The following is a 14,584-nucleotide window of genomic DNA, read 5'->3' as shown; positions in this document are numbered from 1 at the left end:
CAGAAAATCATATTTCTAATCTTAGTGTTGAAATGTAGCTGCAAAGTATATTCTTTAAGAACTGATAAAGGTCCCTGTAATTCTACAAAGAAGCAGGAAAATATACTTAGAAAGAAATAGCACTTACCTTATTAGGAAAGTGGATGAGTTCCCTCAATATAAGAATAGAATCAATCATTTCTTCCTGGCCAGAAGAAACATGCAGCAAATAAAAAGGAAAAAAAATAGGGAAAGTTAGTTATCTAGTTTAAAGCTGCATACTTCGGTTTGTTCATATAGACAGAGAATAGATTGCATGCTTTTAAGCTAAGAGACTAATGGGATACAACATTCATTAAGGCCATCCCCTCCTCAGTCTCAAGTTTTTATCACTAGTGTTGCATCTCTGCTCTGGCCATCCATTAGACATTCAGCCACATCCCACACAACATCAGGGAATTGACAAGAGGGAAGAGGAAATGGGAAACTTTGGAAAAGGGTAAGAGAGAATGATAGAGGAAGAAAGTATTGCAATGAAGTATGTATTCTCTTTGAGGCAGATGTCCTGTAATGACATTTACAAGACAGGCATTCCAGGTGCTGTGAACAACGACATTTGAATGTATGGTCATTTATTTAAAAGTTGCACATCATCATAACCTTAACAATATCAGATTGCATTTACATAATTTTTACTTCCAGAAACATGAGCAGAGAGATCTGTAGTCATTGGCTTGTATCAGTCTCTCTTTTATAAACCAGCAGCAATACCAGTGAAACATGAGCAGTCAAGAGCAGCCAGCCACACCATGCATCAGAGCCAAGCTGGCTAGCCCACCTGGTCTCATTTCTTTACTAAATATGACCATTTGCTGGTGAGCCAACCAATCAGATGCCCAACCTTTCTGGTCCAGATTTATAGATGCTGAACTAGCACGGCTTTTATCGTACCTGCAAAGCTAATCTGCAGACTGTAGAAATGAATGCATCCTGTATTTGTGACCATTGACCACAGGATAGATTTCTGTTCTCCTTAGTCCAACGACTCAGGATTTTTGTGATCATCATGATATAGTTCCTGATTTCTGTATAACTTCCCATCAGCTGGAGGGTAGATAGGTTTCTCAGGCTGGAATTATATCTGAGGAAATAGAAGGTTTAGCATGATTGCTCCAAGAAATTGGAAAACTTTTCAGTGACCCTATTAAGAGTGGAGTGGCATTTGTTATACAAATGTTTTTCGGGTGGTTCAGGGCAGAATGACACAGAAGGAAGTTGTTCTATGCAGATGAAAGTCATATATAGTGAGGTATGATGTAAACATTCTATAAAGCAACCACTTTGTCAGAACTGAAGTAGGCATTAGATGCATACTGAATGATACAAAAATATCAATTCAAATGAAGGAAAGTAGTGCAAACATAGCTATTGGCTGAAGGGTCAGAGCTTTCTAACAAGCAGAGTTGGTAGTTAGCATTCAAACCACAATAAAGTGGACACCCACACTGTATATGGATGGCATACAATTATAATGGTTGATACACCATGACACAGTTGGGTTTGTCCTGGAAATATAAGGGTGATTCAAGCTTAAAAATCAATCAATACCACATTAATACCATATGACTAGCCACATGATCATTTCGCAGATCTAGCTAAAGCATTTGACAAACTCCAGCAACATTTCATAATAAATATGCACAAAATTCTAGAAATACAAGTGAACTGCTTCAACATGATAAAGGAACAAGACTAAGGATATCCCTACTTGCCACTTCTATCCAGTATGAAACTGGGTGTGTGACCAGGACAATTAAGCAAGAAAAAGAAATGAAAGTGTTCCAGATTAGAAGGAAGAAGTAAAACTCTATTTGCAGATGACATGAATTTATCCATAGAAAATCCTAAGGAATGCATTAAAGAACAGTGAGATCTAATAAATGAGCTCAGCAATGTTGTAGGATGTAAGATCAATACATAAAAATAAACTGATATCTATATACTAGTAATAAAAACTCCCCCAAAACAAATTAAGAAAAAAATCCATTTGTAATAACATTAAGAATAAAATACTTGTTAAATTTAACAAAAAAAAAAAGTTCAACACTGAGGACTATAAGACAGTGCTGAAAGAAATTATATTATAAATAAATGGAAAAACTTTGTTCACAGATAGGAAAATTTCATATCGCCCATATAGCAATACGTCCAAAAGTGATCTACAGATTCAATGCTATCCTTAGTAAAATCCCAGGTGGCATATATATATACATATATATATATATATATATACATATACACACACACACACACACACACACACAATTATTATTACCAGGAAATCCAGAATAACCAAAGAAATCTTGAAAAGGAAGAGCAGAGTTAGTGGATTCTTGCCTCCCAATTTCAAAATTTACTGTGAAGATACTCTTATTAAGGCAGTATGGTGCTGGTATAAAGATAGTCCCACAGATTAATGGGATAACATCAAGAACTTATCAGGACCTTCAGAATGAGGAGAAAAAAGAAAAGAACCTAATTGAACCAAAAAGACAGCAGAACAAGAAAAAGGAGGAAGAAGATGACTTCAGAAATTACTTCTCAAGAATAAGCCTCTACTACGTGGTAGAGATCATCTGTGGAAAGCAAAAATTGAAGATAAAAAAGTTTAGAGAGAGTAAACTAACTTCAGCAAAGTTGGGACATCTCAGAAAGGAAAAGATAAACTTCTGGAATAAACACAAAATTCGAACTGAAGGAACTGATCTTCCTGACACAATTGCTACATTTCAGCAACTTGACCAGGGATACAAAGTCAATTTTTGACTGCTTCAGAATATTCTAGATATAGACTACTAGGCCAATCCGAATACAAACCATTCCAGTTGAGCTCCATGGTGGAAAACTTCTGGCTTCTGTTCCTACTGGATCTGTAGAGATTTGAACTTTTCACTTTCCCACTTTAATACAGATGAAACAACTAACAAACACAAGCTTCAGGGCCCTCGTTATACTGCCACCACTTGCCAGTCACGTTCACCAAGAGTTAGTAAAAATGTCTGAGGGCACAGGATTCAGGAGCCACATGACCCATAAAGTAGCAGTGGTAGCCAAGAAATCTGGACCCAAATAATCTAAGAAGTTGATATCTTTGTCACTATTCCAAATTGACTAATCTATTTATTAAAGCAAGATTCTCTAGGAATAGACTTGAAAATGTTAACAGACTGTTTTAAAATGGTAAAACTGGTTTTGGAGACCCTTTGGCTTCCATTTCCTAGTTGGCATATCCCACAAGGTTAGAAGAGCAATGTTCAGTGCAACTTGTGTGTATGAAGCTGAACAAATTCAGTCTAGACAATGTCATCACTGTAGCCACTGGAGCAAGGAGACTGGAGAACAAGAACTTCTTTTTACTGCATCTGAGATTGAGAAAGCTCTGGCCATGAGAGAACTCATTAAAAAAAGTCTAGCCACCTGTTCTTGTTTTTGTTCATTCAACTGAAAGGGATAAAGATCTTTTTCATTAGCTCATTTATGAAGGTATTAATGTGGATGCTATTCATGAAAACAGAATGAAGCAACAGAGAGGTAACACAGTCCACAACTTCAGAGCTGGAATAATTTGGGTTCTTATTTGCCCAGCTTTACTTATTTGCCCTCTGCCCAGCAGAAGGATTTATTTTAAAGGTATGATCAACTGTCATTTTCCAGCTAGTTCAATGGACTATATCTACATGACAAGTCAAACTGGAAGAACAGGGCACAAAGACGAAATTGCTAAATTTTTCACGAAAGAAGATAAATCACTATTAAGAAACATCGTCAATGTTATAAGGCAGGTCTGATGTCCTATACCAGGATATAAATGATTTCCAAAGATTACTAAGCCAACAAAAGAAAATGAAGATTAAGAAGGAAGAACATTCATAGAGTACCAAAATATTTCTCAGAAAACGTTAATAAAGGGGAAAGGGCCACGGGTCAAAACAGTCAAGTAGCTCTTGAAGACAAAAGCTAAAAACTTTTTTAAAGACTCCATAAGAAATATGTTTATGATTCCAACAAAAACAAAGCACACTAAGAACAGAGAAAGTGCTTTATGGGCCCTGAGGTATTTGCACAAATACCACTCAAATTTGATTTGGCAAGATGGTAATGGCAAGACTCTGGCAATCTCTTGTTATCAGGATCTGAGTTCCTAGGAGCCAATGCTGCCTCTACTGTGTTGCTGACGTGGGAAGGGGAACCTCCAAGGGTGCCTCTGTGTGGTGTTACTCACATGTCCTCCTCTGGACAGTGATTGCCATGGAAACGCGGCAGCACGGTGACCTCCACGGTGCATGGCTGCCCCTGGGAGCCTTGGCTGTCTGTGATTTGAATGGACACCATGACTGTAAGGGAACATGAAGAAGAGGTCAGCTTCCAAGTGGACAGAGATGTTTCTCCACACTCTGATGGCAACTCAAGGATGCAGGCTACGCTCAGTTTTGGCAAGGTCAGGAGGAGGTGAAATTGCAAGCATGGTTGCCTCCCACGTAGCCTCCACTGTGGATGGCGACAGCCCAATAACCAGAATCTTTGTTGGGCCTAATCTAGGCTCCAGGGATTTTTATGGGAATTATAAGGGTACCAAAATAAAGTATGCCATAACTGAAGTTGAAATTCTTTTGTACCTTTGAGGACAGCCAACATTCCAACACAAACCACTAGCCAGCAGTGCAGAGCACATGTAGCAGAGAGATGGGGAGGACAGGAGGACAGGGCAGCTGAGAGGAGGAGCAGAAGTGATCACTGCTGGCCAGTAGCCAGCATTGCTCACTCATTCACTTGGCCTGCAAACATCTGTGCCTGCAGCAGAATGAGATGCCACAAGTGAACAAGATAGTCCCTGTCCTAACCTCCCCACCACCTCTCAGAGTTACACTCATTAAAAAGGAGATGAACACTGAAATAGTGGTAAAAACTGCAGCCACAAGCCCAAAGAGAAACACAAGAAACCCAGAAGAAAACCAAACTCCACCATAGAGGCTCAAGTATGGGGTGATAATGTAACAAGTTGCTCAGTATAGAAATGTGATAGGATTGGAGAAAGATGAAGAAGAATTCTGACCGAGGGGGAGTTTTCATTGAGCATGGCAGAAAATGGGCTTCTGGGTGCTTGGGAGCTCCTTTTGGTGGCAGGGGCCCATGGTGAGACCTGCAAATGGTGGCTGGTGGTGAAGGGCACAGGTGCAGGCACATGAACCACCTGGGGCAGAGCAGGGCACAGGGGTACCTGGCACCTCCCGAAGACATCCTCAAGCCAAAACACACTGCCCAGAAGGTAGGACTTAGTTTTGAAGGTCAAGGCTTGCTAATATGTGGTCTCTGGATACTGGCATCCTAATAATTGATACAAGTAAATGCTGGGTTCTACCTTCTTTCTGAGTCAATAGAAGTTCGGTGGGTTCCAAGTTTAACTGCAAAAAAGCTGCAATTCTATAAGTAATTCCACGGCAGATAACATTGATCTTCTAAATCAAATTAGAGAATATAGGAGGAGAAGGGTTCAGTCCTATCTGAGTTAAAGTGTTCGACAGTTAGGGCGGGGAGGGCAGTGCCTAAAAGAAAGATTAGCAGTGAGCATACCCACAACTCCAGGAAACCCTTGCTAGAGCTGATAAAGCCTGAGGAGAGTCAAGAAATGCACAGAGAGGCAAAGGCAGTACCTGACGCCAACTTATAGGCAGGACAATAAAGCCTGAGGAGACCAAGAGCAGCAAAGGGGGGAAGGCAACCCCCACCCCTGCTGCTGGAGTTGATAAAACTACACCCCAGGAGCCCAAAGTCACAGGGAGTGACTAAGAAACTCCTGCCTGAACTGATAAACCATCAGCCTGGACACCTGTGCAGTTACACTGGAAAGGGCTGGAGTAAGCAGCCCCCTGTACCCCATTTAAGCCAGACTCCTCTGCCTTTCCTGGCAGCTATTCTTCCCTGGACCCTGGCCACCCAGACCTCTTGGACATACTGTCCTCAAGTAACTTTGCTTTATTTTGCCTAAACATTCTTTTATAGCCATAGTCAAGGCTTAAGGAACCCCCAAACCCAAGAACATCTAGTGACCCAAAATCTAGACTATTCATGCAAGAAACAGGATATGATTAAATATTCATCATTTGTATTTTTTGTCACTTATCTATACCCTCATCTGAATGCTGGATTCAGAGATCTTAAATTTTGAGAAGACAGAGGTTGGGCACAATTTCAGTCTAAATAATATAGTAAATAATATTATATAGTAAATAATAAATAATATTATATAGTAAATACTAAATAATATAGTAAATAATATTATATAGTAAATAATTATTATAGTAAATAATTTACTATATTATTTAGACTTGGGGAGGGCCTCCCCTGGTGGTGCAGCGGTTGAGCGCTGGGCTGAGAGGCTGCCTGCAGCCTCTGCAGTGCAGATTCGTTCCCCGGCCACTGGCGAGGGTCTCCCCCCCCACACACACACAATAATATATTGGGGAAACTCATGAAAACCACTTTCATCCACTCAGCCAGCATGTACAGTGCACATCTGACAGAGAGCAGACATGCCCATACAAAGCACTGTGCAGCCTCCTGTTTACTTTACTGGCCTCACCCAGAAGAAATAGGTCAAGGGTTCTTGAGGAAGAAATTATCTTCGCTGGACTTGGGGAAGTGACATTTAAACAAATAAAGGAGATAAACTGGTTGAATCATCAGACTGAAATAATCTCACAATCCAAAGGAAAGAAAATTCTAGATCAGGGACTCTTAAGCTTGCCTGCATATTGGAATCATCTGGAATCTGGAATCATCATGTACAAAAGACCTTTTACCACAGAACTTCTAATTTAACCTAATTTAACTGGCCTGGAGTTCTGTGGCAGACACTTTCCTCAGTGACAGCATCTCTAACATGTTCAGGTGAACAGTTTCCAGGGGCTGGTATAGATCTGGGCAGGACAGGGTCAGAGGAGAAGGCTGTGGACACTGTGGGGCTCATTTTGTTCTGAGGACAACCATGCCAACCCAACATTCCTGTACCCCACATCCCCTTCTTGGAAGGGCACCTTGATTTGGTTTCGTCTATACCAAAGGTAAGATTCACCAGACACAACATATCATTAGTAAGTAAGGAATATCTGGGTCTCAAGTAGTTGATCCATATATACCAACCATTCTTTGGTGTTTTATAATTTACAGTTGTAATGTTTTAAAATTTCAGTTATAATTTAAGATATATGCATTAATTTATAACATTTCTAATGTACTTTCTGCACCAAAAAGTAGCCAATCAAACTAAAGTAAAAAGCAGTGAACCTATTTTAGATGTATAACAATTTTATTTTCTACATGCATAATTTTAATAATTTTTAGTTTTAAAAATCCAGAGAAATCATTTATTTGGACCTTAAATAATTCCAATAATGACTTACCTTTATAATTTTCCACGGGGTCACCCGCTGGCAGTGCAAAATAATATTGGGTATCTCTGCCGGTGTACAAGGTGTGTTTGGAGGTGTTTCCTATCCCATAACTAAACTCATAAAGAAAGTCCTATGATCCATTCCAAAGAGAGGAAAAATCAACATAAGTGAGCATACTGCACCACTCCCCAGTAAACAGACAAACACCTGCATCCTTCCTTCCTTCTGCAGGACATTGTTCCGAGACAGGGATGGAGAGGGAGTTACTCAGCTACCTTCCCCTCCACGGCCCTTTGACCATGGAATCCAGAGGACTCCTCACAGAGGCCATCTGTCACTCAGGGTTTGTGCCCCTCCTCCCCGCCCTGGGGCTTCCTGGAGGCCATGGAAGCACAGTCTGGGCTCCTAGGGGTGAAGGGAACACCGGAGATTCTCCCAGTGCTAGGGCACCTAGCTGGGGGTGCAGGTGGTGCTGAGAGAAGGAGCAGCCTGCACAGGCACAGTTCTAGAGCACAGGGCCAGAGAGTAGTCCCTCGCGGTGCTGGCCACCCAAGCTTTCTTTAAACCCATCCTCTTACTTAAGCCTCACAAGACACGAGGAAAATCACCATAATTTTCTTCCCCTCTGCAAACCAGTAGAGAAGTTTACAGGAACCGGCAGGACTCTTTACCAGAGTCACCACGACACAGACCCAGCATTAACTGTAGGGCCTGCTCTGATGAGCTTAGGAGAGGCCACTCCAGGCTATGCAGGTCTGCCAAACCTAGCAACCTGTTCAGCCACCATTTTGTTATCGACAGTTCTAAATCCTAAGCAAGGTCAGAACCTCCAGTCAGTTAGGTACAGGAGCCCAATCCTGCAAGGTGCCTTTCAAATCAATCAAGAGCACAAAGCTGGATCATGCTAGGAAGACTATGCATCAGGAGGTATAACGGGAATGCCCGGGGGTGCTGAAGACCTAGGTATAACAGATGTATAACAAGGGACCCACGGAAGCTGATCAGTGGAATGCCTTGTTGATAAGATTGAAACCATGGCTGGGGAACTGTAGCTTGATCTCAATTACAATACCAAGTCATCAAGCTGATAAGAAATGTCTGGAGGGCAGACTCACAACCCCTGATACTATGGATGACAGAGCACCTTTTCTAGTTTCATCCCTCCCTTTTCTCTTTGTCCTCCTTCCTTTCAACTGATGCTGTATAATTCTTCTATCAATAAAAAGGCCAAGATCTTGCTCCTCAGCAGTATCCTGCATTATGTAGCCTGCTCCATGACTCCTGTTTCTTTATCACTGTGGTGTTGCCCAATGAACCAGCTCCATTCCCTCCATCCTGTGCTTGTGGACACAACACTTCCTATCTGTGACTGAGGCCCACACTCCCCTCCTCCAGGAATCTGCCTCCTGCTAGGTGGGGCCACACTGTGTGCCTCCACTACTGGAAGGAGACTCTATTCAGGCCTCAGTAACTTCCCAACATGAAGTTTCAGGCCCAAGTTCATCTAGATGGGAAGGATGATGCTTTCCAGCCCACTGCATTTCACCCTGAGACTGGTCACAATTTCTGAGAGTTGTTGCTGCTTCAGTCCTTCAGGACTGATCCAGATGAGGCCTGCCATACCGGTCTCCCAGACATGCAGAAGATGCTGAAGATGGTGTGTGCTTCTAGGCCACGAGGGGGCTGCACCTGACAGGACACATCCCCAGGTGCTCGTTTGACTGTCAAGTACAGCTGAGCTTTCCCTAGTAATCTGTGCTTTGAAGCTAAAGAAAAGATAAAATAGAGATTAAACCCATCACGGAAAATTTTACTGGTACAGGATTATAGTTTTATAGCACAAACATGCGTGGGTCTCAAGGCATATTCCCAAGACTAGCAGCATCATCTGAAAACTTGCTAGAAATTCTGATTCTTGAATGCCACGCCAGACCTAGAGAATCAAAGCTAATACTGATCTGTGAAAACATACCTTCCAGGGGATTCTGCTGTCCCCTGGACTGAGAACACCACTCTATAGCATCCACGAATATAATAGATGCTTCCCGGGTGCTCACCATGTGTGCAGCACAACCTGAGGCTCCAGGAAGCCAGGGTCCATGGGACAGACCACCTCCTTTCTTGGAAACCAGCCAACCACCAGGAGACAGAACTCAAGGCCCAGAGCATAAGACCCCAAAGAACACAGCATTCCCACAGCCTCCTTCAGTCCCTGGGTTTTCTTAAAGTCTGTTCCACAAACATACCTAAGTATAGCTTAGTGAAATTTATAGTGCTGGTATAATGTTATATTTTAGTTTTATCAACTATATTGATATAGTTAGGGGGAAAGGATGTCCTGAGCTAATTTCATACAGACTTTGTGGACTCCAGCCCCACTTTAAACCAAAGGGAACATTGCTGGGACCTGAGGGTGGAGTTAAGTAGTCAGGTTTGGTATAAAAACCAAACACGTGGGGGCTCTCGCTTGCTTGCTTTCTTGCTCACCTCCTGGCTTTACGGTTCCTGGCTTGCGGCCAGCTCTCGGAGTGCCATTTGGGATTTCAGATCAGTGGATTGGGTGGGACATATTTAAAACTTTGTCTCCCACTTTTTTTCCTGAGTTGTACATTTCCTCATTTGCCCTTTCCTTGTAAATAAACCTTTTATTAACCTTTTGTGTGTGCCTGCAGGAGAGTATTGATAAGTCCTTTTAAAGCATGCAGGTGAGGACCCATAGTCAGGCAACCTGTTTTGTATCGGGACTGCCCTGTAACAGTTTCATAAACTATTTTCCGTGTTGCCAGATGGTGCTCAAAACCACCACTGCAGATAACTGCATAAGACTCCACTGAGCAGATACCCTAATTCACATAACCATTTTTCTCTAATTATTAAGCATTTTAATTTCTATTGCTATTACTATACCATCTATAATGACTATTTTTACATACATACACCCCCCCACACACATATATATTTACTTTGATGCCTTTTTCTTGAGATAAATTATAGGAGCAAGATTCACATGGTAAATTGTTTAAAATTTTGATGCTGACAGTGATGATGATGGTCATAACAAATTGCTGGCTTCTGCTACACTCTAGATGCCAGGCTTAACAGTGGAGCAGGGGGGAAGTTGGAGGGAGTGAGGCCACTCGGGAACAAGGGGCCAATTGCAGAAATGACTGCAATTTCCAGGGGGAAAAATATGAATATAACCAAAACTCTGGTGCTCCTGCAGCAGATCTAGCTGATGGTACGACATACCCACAGAAGCTTGTAGGACATATGTCTCTCCAGGGTCCAGAGAGTATGGCTGTACTGTCACAGCATGTTCCATTATACCTACAGAACAGGAGAGGCCACAATCAGGTTTTCACTGCAGTGTCCTGCCAGTGGGGGATCCAGTTGTCATTACCTTCCAAAAGAAGCTGGAGTTCCAGTAAGAGTGTGGTCTTCCAAAAACAAGCCATCTAATAAGTACAAAGTCAAGGCTGGACCTGGACCTGGACCAAGGCTGGACTCCTCCAGCACAGAGCTCTCCTCACTCCAGCGGTGAAGGTAAAGTAGACACCAGTTAAGTGCACTTGTTTCTACCTGGAAATGTTATCAGTCTGTCATGATCAGCCTCCTGTACAGAGCTAAAAACTCCAGGCTGCCCCTACATGACAGAAGCAATATTGAGCACACAGGCCAGTGAGCCCAGTTCAGCAAGGACACTCATTTCCAGGCAATGAGAGAATGCCAGTAAGAATTTAATTTACAGGGCCTCCCCCAGTGGCACAGTGGTTGAGCGCTGGGCTGCGAGGCTGCCCGCAGCTTCTGCTATGCTGGTTTGATCCCTGGCCACCAGCGAGTGTCCCACATGGCGCGCAGACCTCTCCTGCCACCCGCTGCTCCCCTCAGCAATGTACTTTGTCAGCCTGCCTGTTCTGTTTCCTGCTCTGGCTCTGCTGAGTTCTCTCACCCTCCTGCGCTTCTGACTGTACCCAATGCTTGTATAAATAAAATTAATAAATAAAAAAAGAATTTAATTTACGTATTTATAATTAGGTGTAGAGTTTACTTTGGCTAAGGTATTTCAAAGCAATTTTTAAGTCTTCCAAATCATGGGCTCTAAATGATCTCTTAAACCTGACTGTGACTTGGCCACTGGTGACTGGATCACTTTCTTAGCAGGTAGAGTTTGACCCTGAATGACACCCTTCAAAAACAGAGAAATCTCAAATGTAAGACTGATGAGCCAAACAGGACAGTTTAATGTCACAATTTTAGAACTACATTCTCTAAAATGTTGCAGGGAAAGAGTACAGTGGAAATCACTCTTAACAGCATGAAACTCAGGGCCTAACTACATGTGTTATTGATCCAATAAACTAACAGCACCAGAGGGATTAGTTACCACCCCACTGCTCTTAATGAACAGTGTCACATGTTGAATTCCCGGAATGGCCCTTCCATACCACAGAACAGGTATAGCAGGTGTGTGCACACGGGTGTCTGGGCTCTGGTGGTCATTCTCGGAGATGCTGTATATATTAGCTGGTTCTTCCCTGTGGTCTGAAAACAGGGGGCTACTGGCAGGATACAGAAGCTATTTTACTTTAATGAAAGAGGCTTGCCTAAAGTCCACATTGGGACAGGCACACTGGAAAGGTATAATAGTTTCATATACTTAACTAACAAAAGGAAAAGTTACAGTAGAAGTTGAGGATTTTGATATCCAAATCCTGCTAAAACAGCTGCATTTCGCAACATGCAAAGAGGGCAAGCTTACCAGAAGAGGTATAGCCATGGAAAACAGCTCTATTCAGCAGGGACTTGGGCCAGTCCACCAGCAGCGTAGGTCTGGCACTAACGGTGGGGAGGTAGGGACCCACAAGATTATCCCCATCACTGTGGCCCCCATCAGCACTCACACTTGGTTCTGATCCTGGAAGGTTGGTACCTAAGAAGACAAACCAAGCCATTGTATGGTAGGAAAAAAGTCATAGTGATCTTAAAGCATTAATGGTTCAAAGTCAATACCAGTAGCCATTTCTACAATTGCTAAATACTGCACACCTAAAATAGATTTCAGCAGCTCAATGTATTCAAGAGATGAATTTAAACATCATTTCATCAAATCAACTGCTTTTGTTTATTAAGCAAATATTTATTCTGATATACTAAGATAAGGTTGTAGTCTAGAGATTGGAGATATAGCAGTAATCATAGTATGGGAATTCTATGGTAAGCAAGGCAAAAAAAATACATAAATACTATAAAGCCAGATAATGATAAGTGTCCTGTAGACACTATGGAGGGACAGAGAAGAGGGAGGGATGGAAGAAGAGGGAAAGGAAGAGAGAGAGAGAGAGAGAGAGAGAGAGACAGAGAGACAGAGAGAGAGAGGAACAGAGATGTCCTTTAGGAAAAATTCAAAACAGAAATGTGAAGGAAATAATTTGGGAATGTCCAGGGCCCTCAGTTGTCACCCTACAAGTGGTTGAAAGTCATCTGAGGGAGTGGTTAGGGTGAAAATCTGGCTTGAGATCTTAAAAGTAATCTGGCTGCATGTGATAAATGACTATAGGCAGCAAGATAGTGGCAGAGGGAACATAAAGAGTTCCTGCATGGTCTAGGCAAGGAGCTGGACTCTGCTTAGGTATAGCAGGACAGTCATTAGGGAAGGCTAATTTGAGATTTTCAATAAGAGTTAATGAAACAAAATATTATGATAAAACATGTCAATGTTAGGGAATTGAATGCACTCTTAACTGTATCAGGAGTAATACTTTAATGAATGCATTGTTTTGCCTCATTTGATATTACTTATTAAACACATACTGAGAGTATGTAAGTCCTAAAACAGGTGTCTTTGGTAAACATGAAGAAGCCATAAAGCTAGAGGCTGTTGAAAAGAACTATGAGAGAAAACACTGTAGTTGATAGGATGAAATCCACCTTTTCATTAAATAAATAAATCATTCACTGATTAACCATCTATTCATTTGCTAAATAATTCATTCACTGGTCTGTTTATCTATTAAATGAACAGTTCACTTGTCATCCGTGTATTAATTAGTTAACATGCTCACTGAGTGCCAATAAGCCAGGCACTGTGAGAGTTGAGGGATATAGGTATAAACTTGCCATGGGAACTTTCACTGAAGAGCTCAGAGTAGGAGAAACAGTCATATGTATGACATATACTTTAAACAGTAAGAATAAATATCTTAAAGCATTAATGGTTCAAAGTCAATACCAGTAGAACTGCTTTAAATAGTAAGAATAAATATGTTGCACTAGGAGTTGTCACCAAAAGGAGGGGGACTCCAAACGGGGAAATTAAAGTCAATGGGAAGGAAGATGCTCACTGTGTCAACAACATGGGAAGGATGCTGAGGGAGGCATTATCACAGACACTACCTGTGTACAAGGTGTGGAAGGGGGATAGTATCTACTCAATCTGAGGCTACTCTCAGGTTTTTGAAGTGTAGGCTACTAAAAGTGCAGAGGCAGCTAAGTTGGAAATAAAGGTTGGGATCCAACTGTGCCTTGCAAGAGAATTTAAATTCCTCCCTTTTGACTCTGTGAGATCCCAGTGGTTTGAATATAAGGAAATTGTGTGGATAGATTGAGGAGACACTGACATTAGGGATCCAGGAAAGAGGCAGCAATCACAGAGCAGAGTCACCTGTGTGTCTTCCTTTGGAGGGCATGGCTTCCTGGATATCACTGTAATAGGCTTCAAAATCTATGTGAAAGGACAAAATCAAAATATTACATTGCAAATCACAGATACCCCTGACACTGTCAGTTCCCCCGATGGACCCTAAATACAGCCTTTGCTCTATTTCTACAGTCCACACATAGCTTCATGGGTTACAAAGTTCCCTCAACGGCAGGTTTTCACTGCAGTATCCTGACAGTGGGGAATCCAACTGTCATTACTTTCCAAAAGGAGCTGGAGTTCCAATAGGAATGTGGCCTTCCAAAGTCAACCCATCTAATAAGTACAGAGTCAAGGCTCAAGGTCTCTCTTAAGCGTGCTTGTATGTTGTTTCAGAGAATACTCGCTAGAGTGTTAGAAGGAAACAAATAGCCACAAGAACATCCTGCTTCCAATGTCACTTTTCTGTCCCTGAAGTCATTCACTCTAAAGTTTGAACAAATCAGAGAACCCCTCC

General features: G+C 42.0%; 1 protein-coding gene across 1 annotated transcript in view; it reads right to left on the bottom strand.

Moving 5' to 3' along the window:
* Window positions 1–14,584, bottom strand: part of PKD1L1 (polycystin 1 like 1, transient receptor potential channel interacting) — a gene marked incomplete at both ends in the record, with an annotated part of 154,865 nt that overhangs the window by 79,403 nt on the left and 60,878 nt on the right. Inside the window, 8 exons of the mRNA XM_084247735.1 lie at window positions 128–184; window positions 931–1,120; window positions 4,262–4,373; window positions 7,440–7,560; window positions 9,054–9,196; window positions 10,680–10,757; window positions 12,190–12,360; window positions 14,092–14,151. Coding sequence (XP_084103861.1) covers window positions 128–184; window positions 931–1,120; window positions 4,262–4,373; window positions 7,440–7,560; window positions 9,054–9,196; window positions 10,680–10,757; window positions 12,190–12,360; window positions 14,092–14,151 — 932 coding nt within the window. The remainder of the gene's footprint in view (window positions 1–127; window positions 185–930; window positions 1,121–4,261; window positions 4,374–7,439; window positions 7,561–9,053; window positions 9,197–10,679; window positions 10,758–12,189; window positions 12,361–14,091; window positions 14,152–14,584) is intronic.

This window comes from Talpa europaea (genome assembly GCF_964194135.1).
Source record: "Talpa europaea genome assembly, chromosome: 11".
NCBI lineage: Eukaryota > Metazoa > Chordata > Mammalia > Eulipotyphla > Talpidae > Talpa > Talpa europaea.
Note: the sequence above shows the minus strand (reverse complement) of the source record. Positions and strands in the feature narration are given on the sequence as shown.